This window comes from Phaethon aethereus, assembly GCF_964289735.1.
Source record: "Phaethon aethereus genome assembly, chromosome: 17".
In the NCBI taxonomy this organism is placed as follows: Eukaryota; Metazoa; Chordata; class Aves; order Phaethontiformes; family Phaethontidae; genus Phaethon; species Phaethon aethereus.
The window spans coordinates 11471757-11499730 of NC_138593.1; the positions used below are offsets into that span (position 1 = coordinate 11471757).

At 40.5% G+C, this 27974-nt stretch overlaps 1 protein-coding gene across 3 annotated transcripts; it reads right to left on the reverse strand.

The window, feature by feature from the left end:
- On the reverse strand, window positions 1-27974 carry SLC5A1 (solute carrier family 5 member 1; the record flags this gene model as incomplete). 3 transcript variants are annotated; one of them, XM_082007539.1, is made up of 15 exons in its annotated part: window positions 27140-27974; window positions 25094-25165; window positions 17163-17267; window positions 14724-14783; window positions 14261-14365; window positions 9398-9503; window positions 9091-9171; window positions 7746-7966; window positions 6646-6781; window positions 5761-5868; window positions 4532-4682; window positions 3752-3920; window positions 1501-1716; window positions 1089-1191; window positions 1-224 (listed from the first exon to the last, which is right to left on the reverse strand). In XM_082007539.1, exons 1-15 carry the CDS (start codon window positions 27224-27226, stop codon window positions 1-3), a joined length of 1944 nt encoding a protein of 647 aa, XP_081863665.1. In that variant the 5' UTR covers window positions 27227-27974. The 3 variants fall into 3 exon arrangements, with proteins under 3 accessions (XP_081863665.1, XP_081863664.1, XP_081863666.1); XM_082007538.1 differs by having other exon boundaries at window positions 1083-1191; XM_082007540.1 differs by lacking the exon at window positions 5761-5868.

Sequence of the window (27974 nt, forward strand, 5' to 3'; positions counted from 1 at the left end):
TTATGCAAAGAAGGCATGGCAAAATACAGCCACAGTCAATAGGATGATGCCATTGATATTCACAACATTTCTCCAAAGTGGTACTTCGCTTGTGTCAGTCAGTTTCTTCTTTAATGCTTCCTCTTCCTCCTTGCTCAGTTTGGGTCCTTTTTGTTGATCTAAGCCACAGAACCAGTTGTACGCTTTCTTAAAGCATCCCGGTTCTTCTTCACTTTCCTTGTTAACTGGAAGGAATAACACACTAGTCATGAAATGTAAGCATGGACCACTGCATGCACTAGAAGATCTCTGTGACCAAGGACATCCCTGTATTTAACATAGCAGTTCTGACTCATGGTCATAGTTACATGGAAACATGTTATTACAAGACAGTACAAGAATCAAGTTAATACTGTGTTTTCACAGCTCACCTGGAAAAAGACTGATTTTCTACTTGTTGCAAGAGAGCCTTTTGCAGAAGACACTTGCGCCTTTTGCAGCCTAGAGACTTGGCCTGGTATTGGAGAAGCACATCACTCTGCAAACCTTAAACTCCTTTTTTTCAATACTTTCTACACTTTTCATTAGAAGACAAATAAATGAATTTGAGGATACTTATGAAAAGGAACTTGGCAGCAGAACCAGAAACCCAGCAAGGAGAGTAGGTGGTTTTGCCCAGATGGATGTCTGGCAATTGGCTTTCGTGGTGCCTTGTGCCACATCCTTGCTCCTTCAATCCTGGCTACTACCCACTATTTCCAAGTGAATTCTCATTGTTTCATTCCAAGTGCTAGATCCACGCGCATCTCTGCCAGTGCACACCACCTCTGACCTAAAGCACCTCCATTGTTTTAGTCCTAGAACTGCCACCTAGCTACCTAAGAAAAAGAATTTCTCCCTTCAAATTCACTTCACTTCTGATTTACACTGAGCTTGATAGATAGGTAAGAGGCAATAGCTTACTAGCCATTTAATATGTGGGGTTTGAGGTTTTGTTGTTGGGGGCGGGGGTAGGATGTCTTTGAATATCAAGCACGTTAATGTTTCTTCAGGAATGAAATAGGGATACTCAAATATATTGATAGAATCTATAGATATTCAACAGTTACCTGATTCCTCATCTTTTTCATCATCTTTGTCCTGCTCCTCATCTGCATCAAGATCAATACGTTCCTCTTTGCTGTTCCGCAAAGACCAACACAAGCGGTAAAGCTGCCATGAAACAAAATGAGTTTATTAATCTACAGCCTCACTACACAGAGAGAAATCAGTCTGGCCAGCACGTGAACAAGCCATAAGACCATGGCATCCCAAATATCTATTAAGTCAATGCCCAAGATTATTGGGAGTCACTGAGGGTTTGTGACAGATAAATGAAGACAATTGCCTTTGCTTTCTTACAAGAACTATAGGATGCAGGTAGCTGAAATGTCAGGAGGGAGTACACCAAGTACTGGTGTTTAAAACTAATGGTTTCATTGAGTTCCATTTCTTGAGGAGCAAGACTGAAATAATACTCACATGTACATCAGGAATGGGCTTAGTCATGAAGGAGACTGCCAGGATGACGATGGTAGAAACCCCAAAAAGTATCATGGCAAAGTAAAGGTAGTGAATCCCACAGATGATGAAAGGGCAGTTGGAAGGGCTCACACAGTTGCCAGTTCCGTAGGCAAACTCTGCGATCATTCTACTGAGTCCAGCCAGCAGCCCAACCATCAGGCCCCAGAAGGCACCCTGCAGACAAGGTGACAGAAGTTATCAGAATGAGTAACTTCAGGCATGGAAATAAGCTCTAAGCCCTGAATAGTTGCTGGAGGAAACATGGAGGTAGTTATGTGTTACGCTGGCCTTGGCACATGGGTTTCAACCCAGATACTTTCAGTGACCGTATTTACAGCTCAGTGTATTAATACAACTGAAAGGAGCAATGAGCAGCAGCTCAGTGAAAGAATACGGAGGACACCTTACCCAGCTCACTTCTCAAAGTTCTCTGTGTCCACACAATGCTCTCATACAGGACTACACATCCCAAGGGTTGTTCTCGTATCTTTTTATTTTTGAGGGATAAAGCCCTGACAGTTCTAGCATGATGGAACAGCTAGCAAGCATGTGTCATTCCTCCTGAAATATGTGTCTGGTTTATCTTCTAATGACCTTGTTAGTAATTAGTTAAAAGTTAATTCTCGATACTTGTGGTGGATGTTTGGCTGCTAGGTATATATTACCCTAACACAAATTATAAGAGATGCACAGGTATGTCTGGGCACAAATTGAAATATAGGGAATTCTGTGTAAATGTTTTGTTTTGTTTTACTGTAAGGGTGATTGAACAGTGGAGCAGGTTGCCTAGAGACATTGTGGAGTCTCCATCCCTGGACATACTCAAAATCCAACTGGGCAGGACCCGAGCATCCTGTTCGTTAGCCCTATTTTGAGTAGCGGGGGTTGGCACTAGTCCAGAGGTGTCTTCCCATCTCAACCATTCTCCGAGTTTGTGAAGTCAAAAAACTGATGATGGTAACACAAACTTATAAATCCTGATTAAAAAATATTCTAGGTTTAATGCTGTGTTTAAGAACAAAACAGTTTTAATTATTCAGTGGTCAAAGCTACAAAAAGGTTTTGGAGTAGGACAAGATAGTTAATTCCATTTCTGGAAGAAAGAAGAACGGTTCTGCGCAAGAAATGTTGATAAATCTTGTAAGTAATTACAATATTGGACTTTATCTTATGCAAAGCTCCAATTCTCAGAAGCTTTGATGCTTGTCTCCCCTATTTATCCAAGTTTAATTTGTGCAGTGTACACAAACCCCCGAGGATTATACTGAATTCTTACTCAGGTAAAATTTCAGCTAAAGTCAATGACAAGTTTCCACAAAGGGCACAAAGATTTAGTCCGTTTGTGAGGTTTAGCCATATTGAGATAGGAAATGGAACATCCCCTGTGTGTAAAACAGGCTTTTCTTGGATATATACACAAATAACCACTGAACTGGTCTCAAAAGAAAATAGTGAGAAAAAAGTTCAAGCCATGTTCAAAAACCTTCTCTCTGTAGGCTTTCTCAATGAACTCATCCTCTTTGGAGCAAACCTGAGCAATAGGCGAGTATTGTTATTCCTAGTACTATAGAAAAGCATCTGAATTCCTGAGTATTGAGTTTTCAGAATGTCTGAGAGCCCAGTTACCATGACTAACATATGGTCCATGGCCTATGGTCCCATCAAAGCATGTGACAGACCTTGTGCCTTCTGACTGACTTACAAAGGCTTAAGTGCAATATTTCTCAGTTCACTGCTCTACAAATCAAAATCAGTGATTCCCAGACTAAGTCCTAAAAGCAATGGGGAACAATGCATGAAACAGCAGCATGTTTGTTTAAAAGAGCATTGACAAAATATATAGTGGTCAAGAGGAAGGTGAAAGATGATATGTTTGGAAAAGCAGTTTGGTGACCAATACCCTAAAAGATTACTTTCAAATATGTCTTCATAAATTATCCATTTGACACACTTCCTTAGCAAAGTGATAGATAACCTAAGTTTCAGAGCTATCTAGGAATTCCTAGGTGACTGTTTATTTATGAGATTAGCAAAAAACATTTTCAATGTCATCTCTGAAACCTCAGGCCCTGGGGTACAGAAGCACAGAGTCCTTAGGCTACAGTAGCATTAAAATAAACAGGAAGTAGTTGCTAATAGACAACAAAAAAACAGTTCTCCCAACGCCTAAAGGAACATGCAGCATACCTGTTTCCTAATTTGTACTTACCTGCTCATTGACCCGCTTGCAGAAGATGGCAAGCAGGAAGACAGCAGCAATGGGAGGTCCCAGGTAGCTGGTAACTGACTGAATATAATCAAAGAGCTGCCCACTTTGAGCTGACTGCACCACAGGAACCCAGGCAATGCTAATGCCAATTAAAAGTAACATAAATGCCCTGTAAACACAGCCAGATAATCAATTAGCCACCTGCTTAGAAGCCTCTATCAGAAAAGAAAAAAACAGCAACTAATCAATAATTTAAATGTCCGGTTTGTATTTCAACCAGCAAAATCAATTATAATGGCCAATTACCATTGAACGAACAAAAGAAATCCAAGTTGGATATTGTGTCTGTCAAATATCAGTCAGCATACAGCTAAACATGCAATCAAAACTTTTTCCCTTTGTTTGTTATGTCTAGAGACAAATCAATAGCAGATCAACTAGAACTAGTTCATTGAGGCTGTAGCACGGTGTAGCACAAAGCCAGTGAAGATACTTTAAAACAGTTCCCTTTGAATAGCAGTAGGAAGTGTTGAGAATTAGCTTAGCTACTTCATGAACCACTGTCAATTAAATTGGAAACAAAGTGTGGATTTTTTTCGCCAAAAGGAAAGTGTACGGTGGGACAGTCTGTCTGGCCACAGGAGGCCACTGCTGCACTGCCCACGCACTGCGAAAGCTGGTTGTCACCCAGGGACATAGGGCATTTTTGGAGGCTGCGGTCTGTAATGGGTCTGGTGCTCGCTATGTTTGTGTGGCTGGGGAAGACTGGGCTGCACTTACCTTCCAGCTAACATAAGCTCTTTCTCAGATGGCCGTGATCGAATTTTGGTGTAAATGTCCATAGTGAACAAAGTACTAGCACTGTTAAAAATGGAAGTCAGGGAGCTCATAAGGGAGGCCAACATGACTGACAACATCAGACCCCGCAGACCTGAAATACAAAGATTATGTGAACTGGGATGAGCATTCCATGAAGAGCCTCAGTACGTGGCACCATCCATAGTGCTTGTCTGACCCTTGCAAATCAGCCAGCTCTGAGTCTGTCTGGCATATTTATGTCCTGATGCCTGCCTGATGTGCTCTTGCAATGCACGCGGAGTGATGTCTGCTGAGCTTTGGAAAAGCTGTTTACAGCAGTGACAGGGCAACTCTTGAGCTTTTAGAACATAGGTACTTCTTTTGTGAATGCTGTCTGGTTAAATGCTGAAATAAAAAGAAAAAAGTACTAAGCAGACTTTCCCCAGCAGTTATAAAAATAATTTCTTTTGTTTGCAGGGGAGTGCTCGCTTGCTTGCGGTATATTTGTAAACTAGTTGTTGGGCAAAAATAAAGTTTCTTTTACTGTTTGAAAATCAGAGTAAGCCACTTTTCCAGATGGTATTGATCTAGTAACACAGTATGGGGAAGTACTGTAGTATTTTAATAATACTATGTACAACAGTTATAATATGATGGGGAAGTACTGAAGATATCAGGGAAGAACCATGGTCTGTATAATATCATAATCTGTCTTCCTAGCCTTATGAACCAGCTCTGTGGTTTTCTGCAGAAATTTATCTTCTTTGTATACGTAGTCCTCTCCAGAGTGGTACCTTGTTCTCTCATTGAATAGGTGTCCTATGGGACAACGTGTACAAAAAATATTTTCTCCTCCCACCTCAGTGGGTTTAGCAGAAGGACCGCAGGTGTATGCCTCCAACACAGAAATGCTGGCAGAGACAGTCTTTTATAAATCATTGGCAAAGTAGGTTATTTTTTACCTTCACAGAAAGGAAGCTCAATTAACATTTCATCACCCAGTATTTGCCAGCTGAGAGCTGACATTGTCAATGTGTAGCTACTCTGCACCTGCAGCTACAACTAACACAGACTACCCCTTCGATTAATAGTGCATACTTCTAAGAAGAATTTTGGAGCTAAATATGTGACTTGGGCTCCCTCTGTCACCTGTTTTTACAGTCTGGCATCCTCACCCTTCCTAAAACAAACAAACACGGACAGTGTCTTACCATTTGGCATAAGCTCCACTACCATTTTTGGATAAGCAATATTTGTACAGCCAACTGTGGTGCCACAGTACTGCTGGCAGACTTCAGGCACAACACAAGCCACCACATCTGAGGAGAGGATCATGAGACAGGGTTAGACAAGGTCATACTAACAACAGATGCTCCCAAATTAGTAGAGCTTCTAAAATTTATCTCTGTGTTGGACCACTGGATTGACATGCTTGATACCATCCTTGGTCTGCTGGCAGGGAGGAAGGTAATTCTATGCTTCTACCCTTCCTTTCCTCTCTAAAAGAATACTGAAAAGTGCTGCAGGTCAAAAAAAAAAAAAAATCAGCATTAATTTGTCAGACCAGGACTGAACAACACAAGGAAAGAAAGTAGAAAAACAAGCAGAGGAACACAAAGACCCTGCCCTCCAACCTGGGCATCTCTCTTCTGCCTGCTGTTGAACACACTGATGGTTAGAGAGAAGGGACATTGGCATTTCCCCCACACTACACTCAGGACTGTCCATGGCCCAAAATATATGTCTGTGACTGATGACCCCCTTCCCCTGATTGCCAGCAGGGTATCAGTCCTGGACAGCGTTTTCCAATCGTTCAGCCAGACTGGGGCTGTAACAAACAGACATTGTAGAATTTCTCTCCCATAAAACAGACAGCAATAGCATTAGCAGAAACCTGGAATCTGGGAAAAAGGGGGAGACCTGTGGCTTCTTACAGTGTAATTAGTTTTTGTGCATACATGTGCCTGGACAATTTGGATGACAAGATGACAATCTAACAGGTATTTTGGAAGGGACAGAGAATAGGAAATTGAGAGAGATTGGCATTAATAATAGGCAGCAAGAAGAAATTTGCATTTCTCTACACATATGCATACCTGTATATAAAATTCGGCTGATCATTCCAGGCATCACTATAATAAACATGGGCAAGAGTTTCAGGTATCCACACATGATACAACCAGCCTTCACATGGGACATGTTCTTGCCAGAGAGACATCTTTGGACAATAACCTGTCAATGAGACACGGCAAGCATGTGTGACTCGATCAAGAATAGCATTTCCATGAACACATATGCCAAGTTCCAGATACAAGGTGCTTCTTAACCTCTGTGATAGTGAAAGAGCCTATTTACTATTTCTGTCACTAAGAAAAATAAAAGCTACATGAAAATCAAAGGATATGTTTGAAATAAGTAAAGGAAAATATCATTTATCCAGTGTGTGTTTAAGAGGTAAAACTCTTTTCTCACAAGATGTTCTTAAAGTAGACTAAAAAGCCAAAAAGGAATAAAATATTTACTTGAGCAATAGATACAGTTACATTGAGGGTTTTGTTCATTTGTTTACAAATTGTGAAGATTATCTTTCTCACAATTCAGAAGGCAGATAGATCACTTTCTAGAGTGGACACACTCACATGTCGCAGTTGCAGGAGCAGACTTTCCTCTACTCATGTCAGTGTGATCTCTTGGGGAAACTGGATGGTAGGTTTTAGGGAAAAGGAAGGAGAACTGGGGAAGAGTCTCCAGACCTGACATATAAAGAACATCCTTCCAAGACTGTGCATGCAGACATGAAAGCTGCACAAATAGGAAATGAACTAGTATTACTGAGTGGGGAATCATATCTAGACCCAGTCTCACAGGGATCATTTGATGCATGGTTTCCTAAGTAAATGTTCACATTACAACCTCTGTGTTTTTACACATGGTCACACACAAAAGATGAGAAAGGGATTACACACAGTATCTGCTGGGCACAGTGTATAAGATGAACTGAAAGAACACCCATTCCATTTTCTCCCTGTGGGAGGGGTTTCGAAACCAGAAACTGAAAAATCACTGACCAGGCTTGAAATAACTGCCATTTCTGTGAATCAGCTTTGAATTACAGTGGGGGAAGAGAACCCCTACGTCACGCTAGACTACGGAGTTTTGTGCGCTGCATTTCCAAGGCATATGGCTTCCACATTACCTGATCTGTGCACCAGTACCACAAAGCAAGGATGCTCAAACCAAAGACGAGCCCTGGCCACGGCAGATCTCCTGTGACGGCATCTCGGAAGATGTGAAAGGAATCCTTCCGAGGAGTGTAACATTCTGCATTAATTGTAGTATTCCCATAGGAGATATTGGATGGAATTGCTTCCATGTACTTCTGCATGAAATCATCATACCCTCCTACTTCAGCAAATGCTGAAAAATAGAAAGTAAAAGTAACAATAAATTATTCAATACTGAAATCTCAAGTAGAGCTAAAGAATGTGAGGAGAAAAACCTCCTTAATGTGGATGTAAAAAAACCCTAGCCAGTATACATCAACATTTTCAGAAAACAGCATACAGTGTTTTGCCAGTATCCACACAATCTAAGTACCAAAGTGACCTTTCTTTCTAGGTTTCTGTATAGCTCGCAAACGTTGGTTTAGGCTCCACCGTCTCAACATCTCTTACAACTACCTTGCCAAGAAGTGAAATGAAGATACATTATTTCCACACACTGTTAACCGAGGGAGAACCTAAGGCAGGATCTTACCAGATTAGGTCAGTCTGAAGTTATTTCTGTTGTAACAATGGTGGAATAATTTAATTTCAGTGAAAGACCTAGCTAAAGGAAAACCAAGCGCTGAGTAACTAGAAGGATGAGCAAAGGACACTACAATTCACAGAATCTTTTCACTGCTTCTTTCTTTCTTATGATCCCTTCCTATTGATTCTGTTTAACAGTATGATTTCTGTTTTAAAATGTATCTGGTCTTCTGGACACATACATTGTCCTATTCATAAACATTCAGTTCGTATCTTTTGTCCAGCTGGCAATATAATGACATCCATATATCAACTACGAGGCTTACTTAAAATGTTAATACGTTTGGGTTGTTTTAACACAAGCTAGCAGCTAGAAACAAGGAAAAAACATGCAATGTGACCAACAGCTCTTCACTTTGAATCAGAAATTTTCATGCATTAACATCTGAAGAGCTATGAAATTATAATCTTCTTTAAAAATAGTTTCTGAACTACTCAAGAGTATCATCATCACCTGCAAACAACTCTGCTTTTACCTCATGAGCCATCACAAATCCTGTTCTGTCATGGGATGCTATATATTACCTTACACATTCACCTGTGCTTTGGACATGGAGTGGTCTCAGTGACTAAAGGCCTTGGCAATATGCCTATATTCTTCCCTGATAAATAGGTATGTAAAATGAAGTCTGCTGGTTAAGACAACAGAGTTCCACTCTGCAGGATCCATTTCCATAGCCACTGTGGGATTTATGGTTGAACATTCCAGTTTAATTCACCTGATTTACTTACCAAATCCCATGAGAATAAAGGATCCCACTACCATGATAAACGTTTGTAAGGTGTCTGTGTAAATCACAGCTGCAAGGCCACCTAATGGCAAAGAAAAGGTAAGACAAATAGGTTAGCCCCTGTGCAAATGCATCAGTGGAAATCGTATTTTTTTACTTTTCTCACCACCTCTCTTCTTCAAACAACCACTGCTGTAAATAACTCCCCTTTCAGGTTTTCATTTCTCCCCTCCTACCCACCTCCCCTCTTCTCTTTTCTTCTGTCTTACCTAACTTCTTTGATTTATCAGACTGCTCTGCAAACTCACCTGTGATGGTGTAAAGAGCAGTAATAGCAAGCAGGATAATTATGGCCAAATAAAGATTCAGCCCTATGGCCAGCTGTATAAATACAGCTCCAGAGAATATGTCTGCCTATAAAAGAAAAATTGATAGATTAAGCAATATTCAAATACATGATGATGGCATATTACACGTTCATGATGAAGAGTACTGAAATACACAACTCCACCCCATATAGTACTGCACACACACCAAAAAAAGAAAATCAAAAAGCAAACAGAGGTCATTTTAGTACAACTGCCAGTCTCCTCTCAGTGCTGTGGTGCTTTCAATACAAGAGTTGTAACACTTCTCAAAGAATTTCCAGGTCTTTTTCAATCGATCATTTTTTCTAGAGACAGTCACCTCACTATTCTGTGCTTACATACTCAGAGACAGCTTAATAATAAATTACTTAAAACTCAGGTTACACTTGCTGCTATGTGCAGGGATGGACTCTATGAAACCTCCAAGACACGTCATGGTTCTCTTCATTTAATGCTACTCTATAAGTCTCTTACTGGTTTTTTTTTTTTACTGTTTGCATACATGTGGTATAGCTAGTCTTGCTGGTTCAGGACAAATGGTGATTAAAGGCAAACATCTTATATTATCTCTATTTTTAAGTTCCTGTCAGAATAATTGACATCAGTTGGCTAACAGAAGAGACCTTTAGGTCTTGTGTAAGAAAGGAATTGTTCAGGTTTCAGAGTAACACTCTGGGATTTTAATCATGTTAAATCAGTTCCTGATTTAGAGATAATTTGCATCAACGTTATTTATCCAAGTTCGCAATCAGAATAATGTACCCCAGTGCACTTGTAATGCATTACTGTAAATTATGCCTTCATTAGAGGTTTGCATTTGTACCTATCCTTGCTCCTGAGCATCCAGTTCATGGGCTCATCTCCAATCCCACCTGCATGCCTCCTTTCTGTGTTCCACACCACCTGTACAAGGGCTCTATACAGGCAATCTTATCAAGTCCTAGTGGCGTTCAGCAAGCTCAGGAGCTGCAAAATGCTGCAGGAACTGCCTATATGCAGGGTCTGAGAAAGAGAGATGAACAATATTACACATGCCCTGGGGTAAAGCCTGCACAGACAATTACTGCTGGGTGGCAGCTCGCTGGAGGAGCAGGAGGTTCCACAGGCCAGGCTGCAGGACAGCCAGAGCCTGCGACCACAGAACAGGCACTTGCACCGCTTTTGTCCACAGCTAGACTGAGGTAAGGCAGGGCAGATATACTAATAAGCAGTTACACAGCCTGGCTAGCTGGGAGATGCTGGTTGAAGAAACCCTCTTCATTCCAGAGACGCTGAAACTGAGACTGCAGGGTATGATCTCACCCTCGGTTCACTCTGGAGAATGAGGAAGAGGTATCGACCTCTGAAGCAAGAGGTCCTCCAACCCTACTGTCCTGACATGCAGAAAACAACTGTGAAGCAGTGTGAATCACAACAGAGGTCCCACTCCCAAAACTCTCCCTCTGGAGTAGCTTCAGATGATTTCTTATAGGTTTTAGTTTGGAACTGGGAACCAAAGACTTTTAGCTCTTATCCCCAGTGGCTTTTAGACCATATCCTTTGTCCCTTCTCTCTATGGGAATTTTTTTTTCCTATCTTTTCACACCACTTATGTCCCAGATCTTTCTTTTATTGTTCTTGGCTTTAGTTTAGTCTACATATCATTAAATATTAATGGTCCTAAAATGACTCCTCAGAAAGAAATGTATAGTTAATTATTTAGCATCCTGAGCAATGTATCAGCTTCTTTGAATTGCTGAGTTACCTTCCAACTTCACTTATTGCCTATCAATATTTCCTTGTTTCTCCATTTATACTCTTTTATGGACACAATTTAATCTTTATCTTATCTCCAAATAGAATAAATCTTTCCTTTACATTACAAGCTATCTCTCCAAAGACTACGCAGGAACAACTGGCAGAACACATGCCAACGGAGTGAATCCACCTGCAATGTTAACATGGGAGTCAGGGCAGTGGCACATATTCCTTACCCCCTACACTGTGCAGCCCTAAGAGGAGGTTATCCTTCTCCCTCCTCTTCCCCCTGGTAAGTCTATGCCCGTACACTTACTACTGAAATTATGCACAATGATTGTAAAGAAAATGCTGTAACACATTTAGAAATTCCAGTTTACAATTTCTGATTTCTTCAAAAGCTTTCAGGTCTTAATTTCCTTTTGTCTTGTCATAATTTAGTCAATTACTCTCCATCAAGATTTTATTTTTACTAGGCCATTTTCTTTGGCATAATGACTAGTATCAGCAACACGAGTGGCTAGCAAGCCCCTGAAAGCTGCTATGGGCATTACTCACAAAGCACTGCATGCTTAGGAAGCATGTACATGTGAGGCACCTGTGCAACAGAAATCCTTTGGGCTCAAAGATCACATGTGTCCTGATCCCAAAGATCAACACCTTGCAGCACAGCCTTGTCTGGCAAGTGGTTGATTAGCCACAAACCAAGGTAAGAAATCAACAAAAAATACACAGAAAATGTGCAGGAAAAGGGAAATGGTAATGACCTTGTACAGAGGTGTGCAAAGGGAATCTGATCATTACATGGTGGTGGGCACTGTGCCGGAAAGAGCATGCCAGGAGTTACGTGACCTGACATATTACATTGTTCATTGAAAAGCATCGTAATAATTATATAAGAACATTAGATGATATGTTAACACATCAAGGAAGCAGCATATGAAATAACTATGCCAGAAACAAGATGCCACTCTTGTACAAGGGTAAGTGGCAGTAAGTGTCACGGCCAGTCAAACTGATAGGTGTAACTGCCTGTTAAGGGCAGGGCAGAAACCCATCCTTCTTTATCAAATCTCAGTAAGCCCCAAAGATCACAAGAGAGTGTTTGCAAAGGCATCAGTCAAGGAAGTAAAATGCAAATCTCCAAGTCGGCTATGGCATGGATTGTCAACACATGGGTATGTTTGATATACAACGTGCCTCTGGCAAGAGAGATCTGTGCTAGCTTCACATAGCATGCGTACATCTACACAGCACAAAGTAGTTAGCTATGGTCCAGGATGGATCAGCCCTTCCCTTTCTGTTTCTGGAGCTGGTTCATCTGTAGACAATTTGGGCATGGTCTGGCATAGCATGGTATAGAAAAACCTACTCTGACAACCTCTGGCTGTACCTGAAACCTCCAAGGACTTTGACTGTCTGAATAAGATACGGCAAGTAAATCAGACCTGGGCAAATCCAAATTCAATCTACTGAATACAGTGACATAAGACAACAATGCAGAAGACATGTTTATATACTACAGAAATCTGAGCCACATTTGTACGTGGGACAGACACTGTCAGAGTTGTTCTGGGCAGATGGGGGAAACAAGAGAAATGGTTAGAGAAAATTGTGCATCAGATTTTTCCCCTGCATGGCACAGGGACCCAGCCCCATGGCAATTCCCCACACACTTCTGGAATAACTGGGTTGATGGGAAGTTGGCATAGGCCACTGGTAGAGTGGGGCCCAGTTAATCTGCTGCTGTATGGGTCTCTTGACTATTGCTTTGCTCCCTAACAAGAGAGGACCACAAGAGCAGGAGAGGGTGCTTCAGCCTCATGACCACACTGCAAGCTTAAATGGAGAACCTGTCTTGCCTGGAAGCAAAACCCTCCAACTGAAATGGGGTGAAATCCCACAATCAGATCCTTAGGCATGGTAGAGGCTGAAAATAAAAGATAGATAGTAAATTCAGAACCTACGTAACACCTTGATGGGCTCATTACAAACATGAGTTGCAGAATAGGACTGTGAGTCATATGACTGGAAGAGTTTCTCAGCTGCTAGAGCTGCCAGAACTCTGTGTCATACCTGGGATTTCTGATTATGGTAGTTAAGAACAACAACAGCAAATTAACTAATCCTTTTGAAATATACGGAAATCCAACTTTGAGGCCAGCTCCCTAGTACCAATCTGTTTAATTTATAACCTTTCTAAGGATCAGTTATCATGAAGATGTGAGAATGAGAGCAAAAGGCCAATCTTTTAGCTTAAATTGCACTATTATCACTCAGCTCCCATTCAGAGGGCAAAGAGTAATCTGCCATGGCAACTTCTGCAAAACAACAGATTGAGGTATGCCTGAACTGTGGACTTCTTTAGAGGCTTGGTAGTTTCAAGATATATGGAAAATACCGGCTCCCTTCAATACTTCACGGCAACACAACCACTTACTTAATAAATATTAACTTCATAGCACCTTAAACTTTATATCAACCACTTGCCCATTAGCAGAATCTCTCCTCTTCCCTCCTTTCACCTCAGCTGTTATAATTTCCCTCCTTTACATTTCCCCACTCCTTTATTTTCTAATTCCTATTAATCATTTTTTCTCCATAGCCCTCTTGCTCTTTTTCCTCATCTATATTACTGATGGCATGTTCACCAGAGGATGCTAAGACAGATAAATATGAAGTTTGGGGATAGAACATCCCACTACATGTTTCCCGGATCTGTAGGATAATAGACTGTAATACAATACAAGTTTCCCTCCACCCTAACTTGTTCTAGAGGACAGCATAAGTAGAAGTAAACCTTAAAACCTAAAAAAGAAAGAGAAAGCACAAGAGTCAAGAGACGTTGCCAGGAAGGAAAACACTTGGATTGCAGAAGAGATCCGGATACACAATCTTACTAGACAGGATAAAGAAAACACAAAATCATATTTTTACAGTCCTTAATTCAATGAAGGGCTCCAAATCAGAAACAATTGACCAACTGTGTGAGCAATATTGTAAACGGGAGTTTCTTTTCTTTAGATCAATGTAGGATGGAAGAAATGCTGTAAAGGTTTTACTTACTGAGATCTTTGTGAAAATATACAGGATCAGAGAAAGGACTGACAGGTAGACCTGAATCCGTTTCCCACCAAAACGCTTCTTCAGATACTCTGGCATTGTCACCACCTAGATGGGAGGATAGATAAGGTTTCAGATAATGGGGAACAGATATAAAGCAAATTAGAAGAAGTTTTTTGCTACTCAGATACTGTAAGAGTGGAGGGCAAAGGGAGGGGAGCTGCAAATGTAGTTGCAAAGGAAGAGCAGCTCCAGGAATCAAAGGAGAACAAGGAGAGAGTACCAAGTACTTCTCAGCTCAGGTCTCAGAGCAGAGAATCCTCACTTTTCAAATATATGCAGACGTAATATAGTACAGTTCTAGCACGTTCAGATCTTGTGCCATTCATAACAGCTTTGCAATATTCAAGACCTGATCCACAAACACGAGCAGCAAAGAAAAGCGTAACGTACTGTTTTGACTTACCCCAGCTTTGACGTAGATGGGTACAAACAGCCATCCTAGAACAACCACAAATATCAGAGCCTGTAGCCAAGACAAGATCAGCTGAATTAGCCTTCTTTCTCTGGATAGCAGTCCCGAAGACCGTTTGTCAGATTCAATAGCAGCTAGAGACCACTGAAACCACATAAACCTGGGTATTGTGGGCACCGGGGGGAGGAGGAACTGCTCTGTCCTTTGAGTTACAGTTGAAAATTTGGGAATGAAATCTTGGCCAAAAAATTTGTCAGGTATTATGCAGACTAGATTGCATGCTAGATGTCCCAGAGAAGCACCCATGATAATAACACACTTTCTGGAAAAACAGCTGATGTATTCTCACAGGATTGCCCTCTAGTATCAAAGCACCAGACTATCCTAGCAGCACCAGACTATCCTAGCCTTCTTCAGAGCAGGCCCAGAGAGACTGGTTTAGTGATGGTTAAAATGAAACCAGCCCAAAAGACTAACATTTCTGGGAAGTATTAAGGAAGGTGAATTCTGCTACCTGAGACCTATTTGCTAGCATCTTGATCCCAGAGCCACTAATGCAGGATACTTTCTCACTCAGAATCAGGTATGCTGCAATGATATGTTGTGACATCTGCAAATCTAGGTACTGGGGAAAGTACAACTTCTTTTGATTATTATTTTGATCATTAACTGCTTTCTGCATTGCGTCTCTGTGAGATGGCTGTATGTTTTACAACAATCATCTCAGGTACTGTACAGGTTGAGACACGTTTTGTAAAATATTGTGTATTTCCACAATACCATTCCATAATATTTTTTGTGTTACCACAGGTATTTTGTGAACTATAGATCTTACTGTATTGCAGTGTCAGTTTTCTGACTTAAATGGCTAGCAAATGATACAGAGCTGTACATATTTAAATTGATATATATAGAACAAAATCCTGCTCTCAGACCTGCACTCTGCATTTATTCTGTTCACAGGGCTTAGAGAGCTTTTTTAACTGTATCCTTTAAGTTCTGCCCTTATATCAAAACCATAAGATGGACAAGAAATGCTGGGTCAGCTTCTGCTGTCATACTAATACAAATTAGAAATAATTTCAGTGGAATAATAGAGTTACACAAGCATGATAACAGTCAAACTTAGTATTTCTTTCAAGGGGAGAATCAGATTATACAGTCAAGAGCAATATTCCCACCATGACTATTAACCTGTACACCAGTCCCACTATGTCATAAGTAATGAACTATGTAATGTATCTTCTCAAATACACACAAGCATCATTGCTTCTTTCTAAAAACCAATTGTTGTACACTGTGTATTGATATTACTCCACAGAGAATCTCCCAGGAGATGAAGCTTTAGAGGTGGATAAGTTTGAAGAAGAATATGGGTCCTAGAGACTTGAATATCATGAAATCTCAAGCAATGTTTGTTCTGTTTTGTTTTGCTTAGTTTTGGTACAAAGAGAAGGGAAATCGGGTTTGTTACAGGACTAGAAAGAGAAAATAGAGAAAGGTAACAGATTAACTGTGCACATCTCACAGAGTTCATTTTAGCCTTTATCCTTCTTCTTAAATGTTTGTATCATATGAGTACTTGACTATTTGCAGCAACCATCGACTTGCTAAGGAAAAAAGCCAAATCCCTCAGGCTGGTATGCTTCCTTCACTGTGCAGAACTATATGCAAGGAAAGTATCGACTTATGTACACTCATTAAGCCCTTTGTGTCATGGTATAATCCCTTCCATGAAGGTGAATTAAACAGAACAAGGGCATTATTATCCACACCCACAGAGCCTGACAATACAAGGAAATGGACTGACTTAGATCTGTGAATTCCTGTGCTGTTGCAGTTAACACTATTCCTGGTATCCCAAGTAGTTCATTTCAGGTCAGCTTGCATCTCTCTACCCTATACTGCAACCATAAGCAAAACACACACATAATTAGAGGAAGAAGAAAGGAAAAGATTTTTGGAATGCAGGTTGTTGTGAAAGATGTCCAAAATTTCTTATAGCCTGTGAAGAAATCAAAGCCCCTTCAACAATTCCTACATAGCAAAATGCTGTAAAAAATACTACAGATTACAGAACTGATAAATTCTTCCAAACATCCTGCAGTCTGAAAGAGTTCTTTATAAATACTTTAAAAGTAATCAAAAGATATGTATAGGGAAGAGAACCCACCAATTTATTTGGTTCAAATGCTCTCTAAAAAGCCTCATTCAACAGAAAAGGGTTGTCATCTCCCAGTGGCTTGGACAAGAATCAAGGAGGATGAGCTAAATAGTAGATTACATTGGCACTTACTGGTCTGTACAGAAAACAAGTGTTGCCAAGCACAAACTTTTACAGTCCTAAATTATTATGCAATGTTATTTTGATTAAACTCTGCAGATAATCCTGATGTCACAAATATGTTCACCTAAATGCATGCCACTTACATTCCATTCATATCCTCCGATGGCAATTCCTCCAGCTGCTGCTGTTCCTGCGATTCCCACAAAATGACCACTGCCAATGTTACTGGCAAACAGAGAGGCACCAATCTGGAAACAGAAAGAACAGTATTTGGCTCTTAGGTCCTCTTCATGGTAACTTGAAAAAATCATATTCGTTTGGCATTTTCAACTCATGCTTATTATCAGATGGTGATGATGAGAATGATTGACAACCAACTTCCTTGACAACTTTCAAGACTCCCTCTTATTGTTCCCGCTCAAACCTGAGACTCCTGCCATCGTATCTACAACAATGACAATGAATAGGATGTTACACAGAAGACCTTCTTCCAGTTAAGGCAAAGAGTTTATGACACCAATAGAGATTTTAAAATATTGGCAAAGCTTGACTAACTTACATGTGGATGATATGGAAACAATTAGGGAAGAAGACTGCGATCTGTCTTGCTCAAGGAGGAAACGATAAGTGCATACCCCCTTGCCAAACTGGAGCTCCCTTTTTCATATTCCACAGTCTGTGGAACTAAATGTATCATCGGTGAGAGTTGGACAGACTTTGTACTTGGTTCACGTTTAGTCAAAAGATATTCGATTACTGAATTAAATTCTGAAATCTGCATGGCAGAAATATCTGCTGAGAAAGTGCTTCTGGAAGGTACAAACAATAGCAAATCAAGGAGTTATATTTAAGAAGTGCTGGATCTCTAAGACCCTCAAATATTGCACTAATCATACAAACAGAACGGTGAGGAGAACATAAGAATTGATGAACAGGGGAGACATTAAAAAAAAAAAAGAAAGATTTATGTTGGATTACAGACAGGCAGGAGCCGTTCACAAAAGAGAGATTGTGCCAAAAGATCTAAATCTTCATCAAATAGCTCAGACAATAGAAAAGATGAAGAGAAAAGGTATGAGCTTCATTTCCTCAAAATGAAACCATTAAAAGGCAGCAGAAATGCCTAACAATAATTTACAAGGTCATACATTGAAGGATACAGGGTGAGAACTTGAGCATGAAAAAGAGGTTGGGTTGGGTATTGTAGGCAGAAGACAAGTGAGCTGGAGTAGTTCCAAGATGAAAAGTGGCGAGTGAATATTTTTTTATTCACTTCCATTTTTTCTTTTATGTTCTCTGAAAGTTACAAAGAAAAAAAGAATCAAGGTTAAAAAAAAAGAAAAACATATAGAAAGTAGGCAAAAAAAACCCTGCTGATCAGCTTCCATTGCTCTCACTTGAGGTAGACCTCTCATGTTGAAAGATCCCAAGGTGCTTAAAAAGGGTTTTTTAGACATATGCAGGACCTACATCCGGCACATTCTCCTTATGTATTTCCCAAGTACAGGTGGTTGGAATATGTTGGGAGTCACCTTACAAAAGGGAAATATATTCCTTGCCTGTAACTCAATGGGAGATGTTTAGGGTCCTAAAACGTATGTAAAAGGAATAGTTACAAATTTCCAGGTCTGCAGTCACTGCAGTGAGTTCTCTGAGTAGCAGTAAAAATTTAGTCAGCCTTTCTGAGAGGATAGGGACAATTGCCTGAGATTCAGGAGGATAAAAGGATTTCACCATGGAAATCCACCTATGAAGATCAGATTTATTCTATAGAGCTATGTCAAAGCCAGGAATAGCAGCCATGCTCTTCATCTCACAATCTTGATCTCTAATCACAAAATAGATTTTCCTCACCCATTTTTTATATGCAGTGTACAAATAAAATTCATCAGAGGATTCCACTCCTCCTTTTCCAAGCTTACTTTTTCCTCCTTTCCTCAGTTTGATCTCCTGCTTTCTTCTATTCTTCTTGCAAACTGTTCTTTTGCTGTGGCAGGAAATTTATGTCTCTAAATTCACTCAGTTCTGGATTTTTTTTTTGTTGTTTTTTTTGTTGTTGTTTTTTTTTTTAACACACTTCTGGAAGTCAGTTGTGCCCTACAGAAATGTAACCAGTTTGTCATATGACAGACATTTCTACAGGAATGATAAATGTTGCAACAAGTATTAGCAAATAAGCCAGAGAGATCACTGGTAATAAAGAAAACTTCTTCTTCTAACCTCTTTGTGACAGCAACAGTGTTTTCCCAGCAATGACCATGAAGAAACAAATACCATTTATACCAGGCATTAGCATTGTTGTCCAGTGCTTTCCTTGGAGATGAATAATTAAACTTAAATCTAGCTTACTAGAATTGCAATCACCAGAAAAGATTAACCATATTAATCTCTGATTTTATTTAATGTGTTCCCTCTCCCATTTCAAAAGCTTAAAATACTGCAAGCAGATCCAAGTAACAAAAGCAGCTAGTGAAGAACTTTAAGAACTGACAGCAGTAGTAAGCTTTGGCTCAGTGCCTGAAACCCCAGGACATATTGTAGCATTCATTGACAATGCCATGTTCCCGACTTTACCCAGAGTACAACCGTATCGTAAGAAAAATACCAAACCAAACCAATGCAAAATTACCAACATATTTAGGGCCAGCACAAAAACAAAACAATGTGAATGCAGATACCACCTTCACTTTCTAAATTTTCTTCTCTGAATTAGGGAACATCCGGTGCAGCAGGACAGTAAGATCAACACATATTAATAATGGATGCAATTTAAAAACTGTTTTCTATTGCTGCGTATACATGGAAAGGTAGAACGTGACTTCACAGCTGGGAAAATGCGTATGAGACTTAAAACTGCAGCATGGTTCAAGCAAGAGGAGCACTTACCAAATATGCGTGCACCCTGTTAGCTGCTGATGCCAGAGGGGAAAGAAATCTCCAGTCTGCCACGGCAGTACTTTAAGGATGAGGGAAGAAGGCAGATGGGCTCTGGGCCCAGGCTGTCTTGCTGAAGAACTTACTGCTGCGGTATTTTTGTACTGAAAAGGCTCATTACTGGAATTGCCTGACTTGCCATCGGTACACGCTGCAGCATACCTATGCGTGACCTAATAAAGAACACTGGGCTGTAACTGGGGGATGACAGGGAGGAACAATTTTCTAGAAGTGTTAACTGTTCTCAGTGAATGTGTTAGTGAATTGATTTTAAAAACAGATCTAGGAGGAAAAGTAAAGAAGAAAGTTGATTGAAAGGAACAAAAGCTGCTAAGAGGGAAAGAGAGGACAAAAAACTGAACTAACCTGAGGCCAACGTGGAACATTAACTCTTTTAAAATCTTTTAAGAGGTCAGGTTTTAACAAGAGTACTCTGTTCAGGAAAAGTACCACCACACCACAGACAGATGATGACCACTCTGTTTTTTCCATGTTACTCATTAACCGTTTCACCTTGCTCTTTTCATTAACTTGAGGATGCACTGACATCCTGGCACTTGCTGTTCCAAATCATATACGGTGTACTTTGCAAATCAGTGACCACTGCAGCGACAGCGTGCAGACTTTACAGCTGACAGCTTTTTCTCCCTTCCAGCACCTGCTTGTACATATCCCATTCCCCTACTGTCTGCTTTCGTGTTTGAAAGTGTTAGCTCGGTACCAAACCCTTTTCCCCAGTTCCAAGCACACCTTGCCTGTGGCCTTCAGCCCCTTTACAGAGAACAGCAGAGGCTCCCTCACATCCACATGAGGTCATGAGCCTTGCCCTGAGGTATCGCTTCTCCCATGGGTGACCTGCAGAAGCTGCTTCCCAAACCCCTATTTCCTGGACAAATTTCTCATTCCCTTGTTTGAGAACTACTCCTTGACACTATCTGTGCTTTTCTTTAACTCATGACTCTTCCCTGCAACGTATGACTTCACCCTGATGGAAGGATACAATTTTTCCTACCTGAGTTTTTTGGGATCACGCTTAGTCTCTTTGGAAAAATCAGTACACTGCTTACAATGAAATATTACTGCCACCCTTTTCAAGGCTCTGAGAGCCAAAGAAAGAAGTGTTGGGTTTTATTCTGCTTTCCCAATTACTCTGAAAATGAACGGCTTTATTGCCAAATTAAACCACATTTATACACTTCCCAGTTCACTAAGCAAGAAAAATGGATGTACAATACACATCAAACGTGTCTCTGTCTTCTGAGAAGCCTGATGCTGTTGGAACAGCACATTCACAAGCAGGCTGATCTGATACCTTTCCACCTTTGTCCTCTGAGACAAACAACACCTCCTAGCCAGCTGGAAAATTCTGATGGATTCTGTAGAAATCTGTTTCACTGATCTTTTCCTTTTCTACCAGAGCTTTTCTTTGATTACTTTATTCTTTTTAATCTGAAAACTATTGATTTCACACTATTTTTTGCATAGAATTTGACAAAATAAGTTAATTTGTTATTCCACTTAACTTAAGAAAAGGAAATACAAATCATATTCATACCAGAGTTGACTTCCCTGGCTCCTCACTGCAGTGTCAGATTCAGCAAGTGGGGAGAATTCTAAGAATATGTAAAACTTAACTGGATGCATAGATCAGAGAAATTGTGCCAGTAGTGAGTTCTGATGGCCATGAAAAAAAAGCCAGGCAGAACTGAAGCAACAATCTGTTTGGTTTTTTTCCTTAATTCTTACCTGTCTCACAAAGATCAACACGTAAGTGGCAACAAACAAGCTGAGTTACATTTCTGTTTAAAGTGTAGTATGTCCTTGACTCTGCATGCTTCCTACTTACTCTTCAGTAAATCTTTCTAACCATAGCTGGACTTCAGATGCCCAGCAGATACTCTTTGTCCTGCTAGCATTTATGCCTCAGGAACTGAGGTATGTAAGGTAATCCGTAATTTTGCACAAATAGCTCTGTCTGCAAAACTACAGAAACTGAAGAACAAAATTCAAAAAAGCAGGAAAGCTTCAAAATTGAAGTAGGTTTTTTTTTTTGTTTTTTGTTTTTTTTTAAATTGTGCATGAAACACGGTTAATCCTGTGAGAGTGGCTGTTACCAAAGCTGACTGTTCTCCAGGAACAGATACTTAATTTCTTACAATGGTAGTTAGGTTCAGCCAAATATTTTCTAACCCCTTCACCTAATAAAAGAAGCCAAGGTTTGGTCTGCAAGGCCCACTGTTACAAAGCTGTCACTTTCCTCAAGCTTCTCTGTGTCTTTGTGGAAAAAGCAGAGCTAAAGAGCCATATGTGTCTTTCCTGAAGAAAATTCCCTCAAAGCCCAAGAGACCAAAACCAGTTTCTTGAAGATTCTTCTCAGTTTCTGTAAAAAGACTGTGGAAAGGGCACAGCATTTCATACCATTATGATTAACCCACAATGGATTTCAATTTATGGCAACCAGTGAGAACATCATTATATATCTTGATCCCTAATTAACTACTGGGACTACTGAGTGAGCTCATCCACTGCACAAGGGCAGTGATTTCAGTGAAGTAACACGGAAGTGACCTATTACCTCCACAGAACAGCCAGAAAAGACTAACTGTGGGCTTGGTTCTGTAAAATACTAAGCAACCTTCATGATTCTGCTGGAGCCAACAATCAGAGCTGAAGCTGGACAGTTTTGGCCCAGGATAACTGTCTTGCTCCTACTTTACACACTGAGAAATTGAATCTCAATCAGGCAAAGTGACTGACAAACATGCAAAATCCCTATCAAAAGTGGTACTAACCTCCAGCTCTTGATTGCCAGAGTCTCTTCTAGTCTACTAAACCACAGCTATTATATCATTTAAATGAATAGAATCCCTTTCCCAGGCTTGTCAGTAAGAGATCCTAATACACTGCTAATGAGCCTCTTCCCCTGTGGGGTCAGAAAAGCCACTTATGGCTGCCCTGTAGAGCATAGAACATAGCATAACCTCTGAAAAATGCAATTAGATTAAGGAAATTAAGTTTATAAACAAGTTTGTGGCAGGATTTTTTTTGTTTCATTTTTCTCTGTTCCAGAAAGCAATTACATGGCAAGGGTCATTATACTGAAATTGCAGGGAAGAAATGTGATAAATAAGAGTCCACTTATGAAACAACTTCCCCCACCCTGCCTCTCATCTACGGTCTTTGGAAATGTAGCTGGGCTTTCCAGAAATGTGACATGGTCCTGATATGGCACAAAAGAAAAGTCAAAGCACAGAAGAAGTAGCTGTTGCAAAACTGAGGTCACATACTTGACTGTACTTTCTATACTTTCCTTGGTTTCCTAGTCATGGCAGCCCAGTTTGCTCTGGGTGATGGACATCCTATCTACTTGCTAAACTGCAGGAATAAGTGTTTTGGAATCTCTTTTTATCCAAGGCAAACTTTCCAAGGTGGTGCTGCTGACATGGTATTTAGCTTGTGGTTTGAGTTCTTGACATTTGTTTATTTTGAGTGATACCAGCAAGAATAGCAAGAAGGGTTTATTTTTATGGGGCAAAAAGACACTCCTGGCATTCCAAAGGGAAGGACTGAAGGGGTGGTCTAGGACTGCACTCATGACTAGCACTTCATCCATTCTCATCTTGCAGAGTTTGGGAAGGAGAGATGATCCTAGCAGCAACCACTGCACTGTGGGGTCACCCCTTTTGTCTTCCCACTGGAGGAAGGGAGCTTGCTGATCTGTTGGTTTTGTGTTGGCAGACAACTCAGTGTTGGATAATCTTCGCTGGGTCTCCTCATTAGGAGTTCTCAGTGCCACTGCAGCAAGACAGAAGTTTTTTATGGTCTTTCCTGCCTTGCTTCTTCCACCTTCATTGACATCTGCACACAAGGGCATATTCACCCTTGACAGGCATACAGAATTGCACAAGGTTAAAACCAGCCCACTGACCAACGTGACAGTTAAGCAGAATAATCTGTTTGCATTTTTTCTTTCTGCCTAGAATTATGGGATTTATCTTAAAATAACTTGGAAACTTTCTCTTTCCTCAATCTTCCAGTGGAACCTGAACTTTCTTAGATCTACTATAACAAATTAAAAAACCTTTTACTGTCATTAGCCTTTAATCTTTTTATGTCATTAAAAAGTCAGTCCCAATCCCTTCTAAAGGCAGAGAGCAACTCCCTGAAGCACAGGAAGAGTGAAAGATGTGTAGGCATTTCTGCAGCCTACTTCAAGAAAATTCCTAAATTTTTAGACAACAAATATTTACACTCGCTCTCCCTGATCCTGTAACTGAATTCATGTAGGTGAAATCTTGAATCAAAAGTCTTAATGAAGTGCAAAAACATTTTTGGAGACTGAATGCAAGATCAGGAATATTGAGGATTTCCATTCAAGCACATGAAAGCATGTACAACACAAGTAATTCAGAAAATGCAGGTTTGTCTAAGTTTTCTGCTTTTCCAAGGAGTCACACTAAACAATCTAGAAGAAATAGATAACTGTTTCTAATATAATTTCTGCTTACTATGAACATATTTTGTGTCTGTGTCTCCTTTTCTCCACCTTGAAAGAGAATACAAATCCACAGAAGTCACAGATAATCTTTAAATAAATTTAAACTATATTTTACCAATAACTTATTGTAATATTTCCAGGATTTTCTCCTTGTACAGACCAGAACTTGTTACGAAAAGTGGAAACAATAGAGCATTACGAGGAAAAGTTTCAGTAAATTAATTCTTCTCTGTGATAACCTCAAAATGTGCCAGGTTCTTTGAATAAAGTGGAAGTAATAAACTCAAAATATTAAAAAAAATCACAGTGGGATGAAAGGCAAAGCATTGGATTTCTCTACACTGACATTACCAATGTATGTAGGTTGAAACAAGCTGGTCACATAACCAAGACAGCTCAGAGCTCAACACTGACAACTTCCCCAACTTTTCCCTGCCTATCAGATGGCTTTTGTTGTGCAGTTTGCCCTGTATCACCATGGCTAGAGAAAAAGTTTGAAGTGTATCTACATGACATAGCCATCACAGTCTCAACAGTATTGTAGAGATACTTAGTATTTAAGGACTAGACATAGTCGTATGGAAGTGGATGCACATACACACACATATATTTTATATAAACCACACAATATATAGCACTCACCGGCCACCAAACCATGCTTCGTCCAGCGAGGAAGAATCCACCTACTGTCCCTCGGTTGGTTGAGTACATAGCCTGTAAAAAAAAAAAAAAGAAAGATTGAATCATACCTTAAATATAATAGGCAAGCTATACAAAGACTAAGAACAAACAGCTGGAATGGAGGGATAAAATACATGGGGAATAAAGTGGAAGAAATAAACAGAGTGGCTAAAAAGAACAAGCTTATGATGAAGGAAATAATAAAACTGAGCAATGATTCTTGTATCCAAGTCTACATTAACCATTCAAGCTTCATTGTGCCACATATGGTTACAGTGCAAAACATTAAAATAAAACAAAGATAACTCAAATAAAATCTCATATGAACACTTCATCAGAGATGTAATGCCTTTGATTTCAGGCATCAAAAAAGACTGTAAGTCGCAAGTTCAGTAACAGAAACTGTGCGGCCTTTTCACTCAATACTATCCAGCCCCAGCAGATATATAAAAAAATCTACTTTCTTCTTATGATATCAGCATTGTACCTGTTTCTCTCTGAAGTTCAAGAAAAGAAACCAACTAAAGTTTCCTTTTCGCACGCTCATTTTGTATTTGTCAAGGAGTGGGCTTCAGAGGGAAGCTTTGTCCAATTTTTGTTATTGACCCTGATCCAAATATCGGATTCCCATTGTCTCCTCTGATGGACTTTGAACAGGCAAATAAAGACAGGCAAGTTGGGAAAATTAGCCAGATCTTTCCTTCTGATGCAGAAGAAAGGAAGTAAATAAAATAGATTTACATTTAACTACACACAACAACTGAATAAGTATTTGTCCAACAAAGAGGACATTGTTGCTTGAAGGAAATGGTTAGAGGAATTACTCGGCACAGGATTGCCTGACAAGCCACAGATGAGCCCTTTTTTGTCACAGACCTTTAAAACAAACTTCAGCTACAGCAACAGACAGAATTCTGTGACAAAGACCCAGCTCCCTCCCAAAAGACAGCAAGGTGTTCAGGTATACTGGGAGCTTCAGATTTTTTGCTACATTTTTGGCATCTACTACCATGATGAAGAGGTAAAGAAAAGGTTGTGTCCCTTTTGTGCACACCCCAGATTTTTGGTGCTCTTCAAAACATTGCCAGGCTGCTGGAAAGGGAGGTTTGTTTTGCAGCTGACTCCTCTGCACTGTGAAATGAACCCCTGGGATGCTCCTGGCAAGCAGAGGATTACTGAGGGACAATGCCTCCTCTCCGCTTGTTAATGGTCTGGTGTGCAGGTGATCAAGAAAGCTTGCCCTAAGGAAACTGAAATTTAGAGACATTCCACTGTTTACAGCTTTGTAGCTCACAGTATTGGCATATTATCTCCAAACACTTCAGCACCGAGGTTACACCAGTAGGATTGTATCTGCCTTTCTCCATTAGCTGTGAAAGCACTGGGCTTTGTTTTCGGATTAGGCACCAAGTTTTCCCTTGCAATCCTCAGCACACTCAGCATTGCCTGAGCTGGGGCAGGAGGCACCACTGTGCTTAGCTCATGAACAGAAAGTCATTGCCATCACTTGCCACACAGCCACAGCTGCGGCTTTACTGTCACACCACCATACTGCCCTCCCCGCACATCGGCTTCACCTCCGTTCTTCTCCCTGCGACTCCTTCTCACTACTTCTGTGGCACCACCTCTCACCACCAACTCTCACTGCAGTCCCGTGCTCCGCGGTGCTAAGCCCCATCCGGTCGCCTCTAGCCCGCTTTCTAACACGGGCTCTAGCTGCCCTGACCTTTACTGAGCAGATCTCTCAGCTCCTTCCCCACACAAACCTCATTACTCCACCTTCCCCACCAGTTCCATTCATACACCTAAACGGATGGCTCCCCAGGTCACCATCCCCTCTCCAGTAAATACCCACATTCTCCCCACCAGGCACTTAACTATCTCAATTAGGCACCAAAATCTTTACACAATTATACATTTCCTTTTACTGAGCTGTTTTCCCAGGACCCTATAAACTACCTGCTCATTAAGTGTAAAAAAAAAAAAAAAAAAAAAATCCCAACCTACCCATAGTCCCACTGCCAGGACTACCAAAAAATAGATGACAATAACAGAGATGTCCGCAGGATTGTTGATCCTTATGTTGGATTCCATCCTGGCTGCTTCTCTGGCTTTCTTCTTCTTCCTCTCTTTATATGCTTCTTGCAGAGTGCAGGTTAATGATAAACTGCTGTCATCCCCTACGACTTATATAATATATAACTTCAGATTCACTTGTCTCCCAAGGGACACAAGTTGAAGCTGTTTCTTTTCCTCGGACAACAATTCCTTCCCAAATATTGCTCCTCTGCTACAGGTGCTGCAGATTTCAGAGTTCAATCCCCCTGCCAAAGGTGCTCAGGGTTTTAACATCCACGAGCAGATGTCTGAGAAGGAATGAGCAAGGAAAGGAGTGGCTTGGCTGCAATAAACCCACATATTTACCTCACTGTGTGTGAATACTTTTTTTTTTTTTAAGTGGTTGTACCTGTAAATCTAGTCATGGAAGATGTAGTACTTTTAGATGATGATGGTAAGCAATTATCTGTGAGGAGGAGTCATCTGAAACCTGGGGAAAACCCAGGGGTCCAGGAGCTGGGACACCTGTGTCATCTCTCAACTCAGCAGTATTACTCAATGGAGAAACAGCCCTGTATTTTGGGGAAGGACACAACCTGAAGCTGCTTACATCTCTCACATGGATACAGGTAAAGATGCATGTGAACAAGAATACTCAGATCCAGGACCATACTGTGCTGAATTTCAGGGTGTTTAGATCATGGTGTCAGTTGTCTCTATTGTAGCTAATCAGCTTCACATTCAAGTAAGTTCAAAGTTCATGAAAGGTCTGCTCTCCCTTTAT